This window comes from Halichoeres trimaculatus, unplaced genomic scaffold (genome assembly GCF_033239565.1).
Source record: "Halichoeres trimaculatus isolate MK-OKI-2021-1 unplaced genomic scaffold, fHalTri1.1 fHalTri1_scaffold_1, whole genome shotgun sequence".
Taxonomy (NCBI): domain Eukaryota; kingdom Metazoa; phylum Chordata; class Actinopteri; order Labriformes; family Labridae; genus Halichoeres; species Halichoeres trimaculatus.
The window spans coordinates 6,562,999-6,572,558 of NW_027437179.1; the positions used below are offsets into that span (position 1 = coordinate 6,562,999).

Sequence of the window (9,560 nt, forward strand, 5' to 3'; positions counted from 1 at the left end):
TTTTGAAAAGTGTCGGAGTCACTCCCTGTCAGAAACTCAGAAAATCAATTTAGAGGAAGTCATCAGCGTTTAGTTTCGTCTCCTTTGACTCTTGGATGTGAGGAGATGTCCAGATTTCAGGATCTTAAAGATTTCTTCGAGCGGCGGCTGCTCGCTGCGGTCATCAGAGACCTGGGAGAAAGAAGAACAGTATCTGGATACGAAGAGGAGCTCCAGCGACAAAGAGAAATACTGGAAATAATTTTGATCCCTGAGATAAAGCTGCACAGAGCAGGTTGGTTTCTGAACATGTGTGTGATAATGTTTCAGGGAATAGAGCCAGTAGCTAAGGTTGATAGACGGAAGCTCTGAGCGGGTTTTAATTCATGTGAAAAACACTTCTGGAAATGTGTAATCTACTGTGGATTATCTGTGTGGAAAAAGAAGGTTGATGTAAGTTCTCTGTGTGAGAGACACTGACTGTATTACGGATATCAGCAGACTGAACAAAACAAATAGCTGCTTTTTTCCACTTTGCGTCGACGACCAACTCAAGACACCACAATCAAGGTAAAATAATCCGTGTATGGTTCGTTCTTTCGTTATTCTGTTTCAAATCAAAATCAAATAAACGAAAAAAATGACTTGTTTTTATTGTTTTTCTGTTTTAAAACCAAAACCGAATGACGAAATAACGAAAAATGATAAAAAGGTTGTGTCAAATTTGTTTGTGTGATATTTTGATTTTAAATGTGAACATCTCCATATAAAAATCAGACAAATAACTCACATTGAAGGTTTATATATATATATATATATATATATATATATATATATATATATATATATATGAGTATGTATATATATAAGTAACAAATATCTCATGATCCACTCCATCTTATCAGCGGCATCTGCGCACTTGTGTCCCCCGTGTGTTTCAATGAGACAGTCAGAGCACAGTCTGCTGTTGTTTGATCTGCTCTTCGATAAACCAAAAAACATCAGAGAATATGATTAAAGTTTTTTTTCCTTTCTTCTTTTTCACCTGTTCTGTGAGCCATGACTCACTTCATGCGTAACGGCTTTGTGCCTTTATTTCTCGTCCGCAGCTATCTCTTATTGGTAAAGGAGCTGCCTTTAGGATCACAAGTAATAAAATATAGGCTATAATTACTTCAATATTGGCTCACTTACTGTGACATTGTGAAAACACCAGATTGTGTTATGAGAACTTCTCCAACATTGCGCAGCATGTTGTTGGTTTATTGGTGTTATTTAGCCCCTCTTCACGTCAGCCTTAAGACTCTTTCACAGCAACAGAAGCACTTTGGTTAATCAGATGTGTGCTAATCAGTTTCATGACTTTAGCTGCGTTACCACCAAGCAGTCCGGGTCAGTTCAGTACGGTTTGGGATGGTTTGGTACAGTTAAGCCTGATCTTGTTTGCATTTCCACAGCAAACTGTGCCCTCTTGTGGTAGGCAGTGTGTAAGCTGAATGCTGAAAGCCGCAGCTGTTAAACAATAGCGTGATGCCGTAGCAGCTTAACCCGCTATTTAATCCAACAAAGAAGAAGAACGAACTGTAGTCAGTGGAAAAGCCGCAAAATCCATGTCGTACCGAGACGAACTGAACCGGTCTGCTTGGTGGAAACCGGTTTGGTTCTGATCAGGGCTCTAAATTCGTAAACCAGGGGCAAACACAGGCGCACTTGCCCTGCGTCGGCCCTCGCCGCGTGGACGGTGTGACCGGTGCACTTTGCAAGTTTCCTGCAGTGCCAAGAGAGGCGCAGAGGAGCGCATCCACGCCTTCCTAAATGCCAGAGGGGAGGGGAAAGCCGTGAGTGGGTTTAACACAACTGAGCGCTGTTTTCACCAATCAAATGAGCGCCTCTCCTCGCCTTTAAAAGTGCTGCAGCCGAGGCGAGCTGACTTATCCCCGCCACCGTGGAAAGTGTGCTGGAAAGACCTGCTAGCGGAGACGGTCAGAGCCTCTGTCCCTGCAGCAGGAGAATGGACAGTGGGGCGCATCAGAGGACACGAAGCGCGCCACCAGCTCCTCTCTGATGTTTCTTGGTTTCTCTGAGAGAAGATCAGACAGCAGCAGACTGTGCACTGACTGTCTCATTGAAACACACCGGAGTGTGCATATGCGCGCGGACAAGATGGAGTGGATCGTCAGCGATCTGATACTAAAAAATAAAAAAGCTCAGGAACATGTCTGTATAAACCTTCAATGTGGGTTATTTGTTTAATTTTATTTAGAGATGTGCACATTTAATATCAAAATATCACACAAACAATTTTGACACAATCTTTAATTATTTGTCATTTTTCCATTTTTAAAACCAGGACAGAAAAACATGTTTTTTTCTGTTTTTCTGTTAACCCGTTATTGGGTTTTGGTTTTAAAACAGAAAAACAAAAAAAACTAGTCAGTTTTGTTTTGAAACAGAATAACGAAAGAATGAACCATACACTGATTAAAAATAGTGATGAGGATATTATTTTCTTTATCTGATTATTCATTTTTACAAATAAAACACAAATAACCATAAAAATGAGCCAAAACAAATTCTCACCTCACAGTTGTTGTTGTAGGGGTCTCTGATGCAGAAATTAATCAGGTTTCAAACAATTAAGTTTTCCAAATAGAATTTTAGGAGCATGTTGCAATATAATATCATTGGGTCTGGCTGGGATCTGACTTTCTGTGTTTGTCCTCACACTGTTAAAAACAAATATACACAACAACAGCTAAGGGTTAATTTACAGGGTTGAGAGCTTATGCTGCCCCAAAACAGTCTCCATCATAAACAGTAATTGCACAACAGTCACATTTTATTATCAAGTCTTTACTATTCAAGTAATGTCTTTACAAAACTGTGAATTTAATGATGTCAGAAAGCTGTGAAAGAAAAATGTAAGTTCTACATATGAACTGTTTTCTCAAAGCTTCATGGTTTCAATTCAGATATATCCTGATCTTACTTTCACATTCAACTAAATTCACACAATAGTGTCTTGATGGCCAATCACACTCTACTTATCATCCTAAAGAGAATACTTCACAGCCCAACACTCCTGACCATTCTCACCTGTCCCTGAACGATGCAACGAGCATCCTCTGAAAAACATGCAGAACCTGTTTCTGTCTACAGGTTTCTGTCTTTGTTCTTGGTTTCACACTACTTGCCAATCTGTTTTAGACACTGTTGCTCCACTAAAAATCAGGCAGCCCAGAACTAAATCTGAGCCCTGGCTGAATGACATGACTCGTGCTGTCAGACGCGCGTGTCGAAGAGTGGAGCAAAAGTGGAAAAAGGAAAAACTGCAGGTGTCACTTCAAATGTTAAAGGACTGTTTGCGTCATTATCAGAAAACTGTGAAGGACGCTAAAACAAGACATTTTTCTGATATTATTGTGGCAAACTGTCACAAACCATGTGTTCTGTTTAACACTATTGACTCTGTTCTTAATGCCCCTCAAACTGTCTGCATGGAAGCTTCTTCTGCTGTGTGTGAGAGCTTTCTTTCTTTCTTTATTGACAAAGTCAATTGTGCTAGGGCTCAAATCTCTTTTTCTGTGTATGACCCCTCAGTCTCTGTCCCGTGCTCTGCTGTCTTTGAGCAGTTTGAGCCTGTTACTCTGCCCTTTCTTCAAGGGATTGTGGGTCATTTAAAGCCCTCAGGCTCTCCAAGAGATGCTATACCCCCACGTTTATTTAAGGAGGTTTTCTCCGCTGTAGGGCCATCTGCTATGGCACTTATTAATAGCAGTCTGTCCTCAGGTGTGGTCCCTAACTTGCTAAAACATGCAGTAGTTCAACCTGTGCTTAAAAAACCTGGTCTTGATTCCACAGTTCTTTCTAACTTCAGGCCAATCTCAAAACTGCCTTTTCTTGCAAAAATTCTGGAAAAGATAGTTCACATTCAATTAATGGCCTTTCTGGAAGAACACAATATTTTAGAGGTTTTCCAATCCGGTTTTAAATCCCTTCACAGCACAGAGTCAGCTCTTTTAAGAGTTTTTAATTATATACTTTTAGCTACAGACTCTGGTGACTGCGTTGTCCTTGTTCTTTTAGATTTAACTGCTGCATTTGATACTGTGGATCACGATATCTTGATTTCTCGTCTGGAGCATTGGGTCGGCATTAGGGGCACAGCACTTGACTGGTTTACGTCTTACTTGACTGATCGCACTTTCTCTGTCAGCCTTGGTGATGCTGTATCCCCTTCCTCTGCTCCTCTCTCGTGTGGAGTTCCACAGGGCTCAGTCCTAGGCCCTCTCCTCCTCTCTCTTTATCTGCTTCCCCTAGGATCAATACTTAGGAAGCATGGTATTGCTTTCCACTGTTATGCGGATGACAGTCAGATTTATGTCCCCCTCAAAAAGAATAATAAGCACTCTCTTCAACTGTTGTTTGAATGCCTTGACGACATAAAAGCCTGGATGGGTCTTAATTTTTTAAATTTTAATGATAAAAAGACTTAGGTGATGGTTTTCGGTGGTACGACTGGGACCCCCCCTGTAGATCTGGGTTCCCTGGCCCAGTACAACAAACAGACCATCACAAACTTGGGGGTTAAAATGGATCCCGATTTTAAACTTGACGGGCAGATTAAGGCTGTTGTGAGATCCAGCTTTTTCCATTTGAGGCAGCTGGCCAAAATTAAGCCAATTCTTTCGAGGCAGCATTTTGAATCAGTAATCCACGCCTTTGTGACCACTCGGCTGGATTACTGCAACGTTTTGTATGTGGGGGTTAGTGGGTCCTCCATCGCCCGTCTACAGACTGTACAAAATGCAGCTGCACTTCTTTTAACTGGCACTCGTAAATATGAGCACATTACCCCTGTTTTAGCCTCACTTCACTGGCTGCCCATAAAATTTAGGACTGATGTTAAAATTCTTTTATTTGTTTTTAAATCTCTCCATGGTCTCGCTCCGCCCTACCTCTCTGAGCTTCTGCAACCTCACTCACCTTCCCGTTGTCTCAGGTCAGCCGATCAGCTTCTCCTGAAGTTCCCTAAGACCAAGCGGAAGCTCAGAGGGGACCGTGCCTTTGCTGTCGCAGCCCCAAAACTCTGGAACGGGCTGCCTCATAGCATTAAACAGGCCCCGTCTCTGCCTATTTTTAAATCCCTTCTTAAGACCCACTTTTTCTCCCTGGCCTTTGAAGCACAGTAGTCGGCGATTGTTTTATTTATTTTTATCAATTTTATCTATTTTATTTTGCTTCTTCTGTGTTTTTATTCATTTTAATTTGTTTTATGTCTTTTATATTGCTCCTTGTCCTTGACATATTCATTTTACTTATGTTTTATGTCTATTCCTTTATCTTGTATCTTATTCACTCTCTTGTACAGCACTTTGTTTTAACTATGGTTGTTTTTTAAAGTGCTTAACAAATAAAGTTGGATTGGATTGGAATGGAATGCAACAAGCAGCTCTTTGAGGATAAAACAACGTCCAGAAAAAAAAGGTCCAGGGTCAGTGTAAAAAAGGCCATTGATCTGAACCGAGATCCTGTCGGTGTGCACCTAAACGTATCACTGCTCCGTCATACGGATTCTCCACCCAGACTGACTAAGCCTTCAACAAAGCTGATCCTTTTAAGACTTTTCCTCATCTGCTGGAAAGTTTGTGGACTGAGCAGGGTGTGCGTGTGTGACACTCACAAAATAAGGATTTTGTTGATGGTTTTTTTTTGTTTCCTTTTAGAGTCATTCTTCTTTCTTATCACAAATGCGATTTTTCGTCCTATGATGTCTGGTTTATTTATACGAAGAACCACAGAGATGCACACAAGGACATGTTGTTTCACTAAATGGACACTTGGGGGCAGCACAGACCAGCAGCGTCACTAAGACTCTTTGGGTTACGTAGCAGGAGCTGGGCTCATAATCTGGTTGAACGGAGGATGAGCAGCAGCTATATGGTTTCTCTGACGCCTGTACAAAATTTTACACACATTTTATACAGGTTTGTAATCGGTCTTTTGTGTGAATGGATGCTTTTTGTAAGTGACATGAACCCCTAATGTATTGTGATTGAAATGTTTAAAGTATGCTAAGGGTAAATATTAAGTTAACGGTTAGTGTGAATGTGAGAAAATGGTGGTTAGCGCCCTAGCTCATTCATTCTTTTTTCCTCTTGTCCGGTTTGTTTTCTTTTGGCTCCCGTTATTTCTTTTTGTAAAAAGTTTAATATGTGTATGTTTCATGTCGACTAGACTGCTACAAGCTAAAAATGATGAGCAGTTCAAGATCAGCATTAGCTACAGTCCTGTTTAAGGGGCACTGTCGCCATCTGTGGCCGTTGTAGCCGTTGTAGCTGGCTGAGCCTTGTGGAGCGACTTCGGTTTATTGGTAACACGGTTGGCTCGGTGCAGACTTCTCGGTCAGCTGGTGAAGCAGCGGTCTGATAAGCATGACGTCCGTGACATGTCCCGTTAGGCGCGACTCTGCTAAACAAAGTTGTGATGTTGAAAAAGACACCTAATCGTGTGTTGATAGAGTGCGAAAAGTGAATTAGAAAATAAACAATGCTTAGCCTGGGGTGGGGAGAGCGGCTTTTAATTAGTGCTGCACGATTTGGGGAAAAGGTGCGATTTGCAATTAGGTGGACAATATTGCGCTTGCGATTGTGCTTGCGATTTAGTAAAAAAAGTTGTGTCATGATGAGTCTACAGACTTGCTTGGTTATCATGGAGAAAAATCTGAATTGCATGTGCTGACATTGCGATTGCAATCCGATTGCGATAATGATAATCGTGCAGCCCTACTTTTAATACACTGGGGGGAACCCTGTACTGTTGTGTAGGAACCATGACACCGCGTGTACCATGGAACAAAATGTTTTAATCACTCACTGACTTTGCTAACATTACTATGCTCAAGCCGTGACTAGCAGAGACAACCATGCTAATTAGCATGCTTGCAGCAGAAGGGCATTACAATTCATTATATTGTATTGTTGTTGTTGTTGTTTTGAGTGTACGGTGGACTGTAGCCAGAGGCTATCAACTTAACTCCAGGCATTGTGTGAGAGGGAAGTGGTAGCTGGCGCTCACACTCGGTAAAGCCAGGTCAAACCAACCAATAGAAACTATTCTCTCATCCACCAGCGTAGGCCCCGCCCATAAAGTGCAGTAAAATTCGCAAGCAAAACTTTGGAATTTGCAAACAAAGAAGACTGATTTTCAAGAGAAGGTTTTCAACTTGAAAGCAAAGAGGACTGATTTATAAGCAAAATGGAAAGAAATATGTTCCCTGTTTTTTTTTTTTCAATTGCAGCCTGTTGTATTTTGATCTCAACTTTTTTTTAAACTTCTCACCTGTTCTCTTTTGCTTACAAATCTCTTTTTTTGGTTTCAAATCTATTCTTTTTGATTGAATAATAAAGAAACAATATTCTCTCCACACTGTTGTAGCCTTTGCCGTATTGGCCCATGAGCAAACTGTGAGTTACATGTTTAGTGTGTTTGGTTTTTAAGGTTGTATATAGTGTAAAAATAATGTTTAACTGCAGGGAATATTTATTCTATTGTAAGAAAAGGCAATAGTTGTAAAAATATTAACAGAAAACACATTAGAGTTAGTTTTTACAGTTATTAGCAAAGACATTATATTTCTATCAGTCTGTATCTGTCCTTCTTTGGGAGAGCAGCAGGGCTGATAGTAAAGACCCTGAGTCTTTTTTTTTCTTTCAGATTCTCCATCAGGAAGATGATCTAATATCTCATTAATATTTTTTCACTGTGTCCTGCAGATGTTCAGCTACTAATGGTGAAGAAAGAGGAGCTTCCCCCTGAGCAGCAGGAGAGGAGCCCCTATCCAGACCAGGAGGAGAATGAGTCCCCACTCATTAAAGAGGAACAGGAGGAAGTGTGGATCGGTCAGAGGAGAGAGCAGCTTCAAGGACTGGAGGAGGCTGATACCAAGGTCCTGTTTCCTTCAGTCCATATGAAGAGTGAAAATGATGAAGAGGAACCTGAGTCCTCACTGCTTCATCACAGACTGACTGACCATATGGAAACAGCAGCTGGTGGAGAGGACTGTGGGAGACCAGAACCAGCAAGGAGCTCAGATCCAGAAAGAAATTTACAACCAGAGAATGAGGTTCAGACTGACACCTCCTCAGATACTGGATCAGGGACTAAAGATGGGGAAGATGACTGGAAGAAGACCAGAGACTATGTGAAAAGACTAAACCCTGCCACAAACAATAGAACAGAGACTGTAGGCCAGGAGCCTAGAGAAACCAATCATGTGGTTTCTCTTAAGGAGAAGAGACCTTTCAGCTGCTCTGAATGTGGAAAAAGATTCACAAACAGAGGATCTTTAGGCAAACACATGTTAGTCCACACCAAAGAAAAACCCTTCAGCTGCACTGAATGTGGGAAAGGATTTAGTCGTAAACACCATCTCACTTCACACATGCTTGTTCACTGTACAGAAAAACCTTTCAGCTGCTCTGAATGTGGGACAAGGTTTAAACAAAAAGGACCTCTAACTAGACACATACTTGTGCATTTAAAAGAGAAACCTTTCAGCTGTGCTGAATGTGGGATTAGATTTCACCGAAGAGAAAATCTCAAAACACACTTGTATATGCACTCCAAAGAGAAACCTTTTAGCTGCTCTGAATGTGGGAAAGGATTCACCACTAAACGGAATTTGACAAAACATATGGTTAAACATCTGGTACAAAAACTTTAGCTGCACTGAATGTGGGGATGTATTTAATTATAACGCAAATCTGACGGTAAAAGTTCTTTCACTCAAAAGAAAAACATTCATCAACTCTAAATGTGGATTTAACGAAAGAAAGTTTGTCAACACACATTTGTCCACACTAAAGAAAAACCTTACTTGCCTGCTGCTTAAAGTGAGTAAAGGATTTCTTTGTCATGTAGATTTGATCAGACACTTTTGTTAAGCAAAACCAAACACTTACAGAAGCTCAGGATGTGGGAAAGGATTTAACTGTTACTGTAACTGTTGTTCACTTTCAAGAATAAAGTTTTAGCTGCTTGAAATGTGGAAAAGTGTTTTATTTTCAATCAAGTCTGACGACGCATAGTTGTCTGCCAGATTCTCTTTATTTTCACAGTTATAAATGATATGTGTAATTGAAAGTCACTAAATGTATGTAGAAAGTGTAAAGAGTTTGAAATAAATTTGTGCTGTAAATATGAACGTATTTGTAGAGTCTTCCAATAAGACTACATTTTCTGGTGTGCGGGGAAGAACTTCTCAGATGCACGTTTAAGTAATAACGGGAATCAAAACTGAAAAAAAACCAATACCATTGTCCCTTGAGCTTTTAGCTCGTTTATTGTGTTACGGCATCACTCACATCCTGAACACTGTGAAGAACACCTCTCTTTGCTGGTGGCACTCTGAAAGGAAAAGAGAAATGAATAAAAATGTAAGTTCTACATATGAACTGTTTTTCTCAAAGCTCCATGGTTTCAGTTCAGATATATCCTAATCTTACTTTCACATTCAACTCAATTCACACAATAGTGTCTGGATGGCCAATCACACTCTCTACTTATCATCCTAAAGAGAA

General features: G+C 40.6%; 1 protein-coding gene across 1 annotated transcript; it reads left to right on the forward strand.

Annotated features, from left to right (window-relative positions):
- On the forward strand, window positions 1–9,350 carry LOC141787463 (uncharacterized). Its single transcript, XM_074665880.1, has 2 exons — window positions 1–274; window positions 7,755–9,350. Exons 1-2 carry the CDS (start codon window positions 106–108, stop codon window positions 8,702–8,704), a joined length of 1,119 nt encoding a protein of 372 aa, XP_074521981.1. The 5' UTR covers window positions 1–105; the 3' UTR covers window positions 8,705–9,350.
- Window positions 9,351–9,560: the final 210 nt, after the last annotated feature.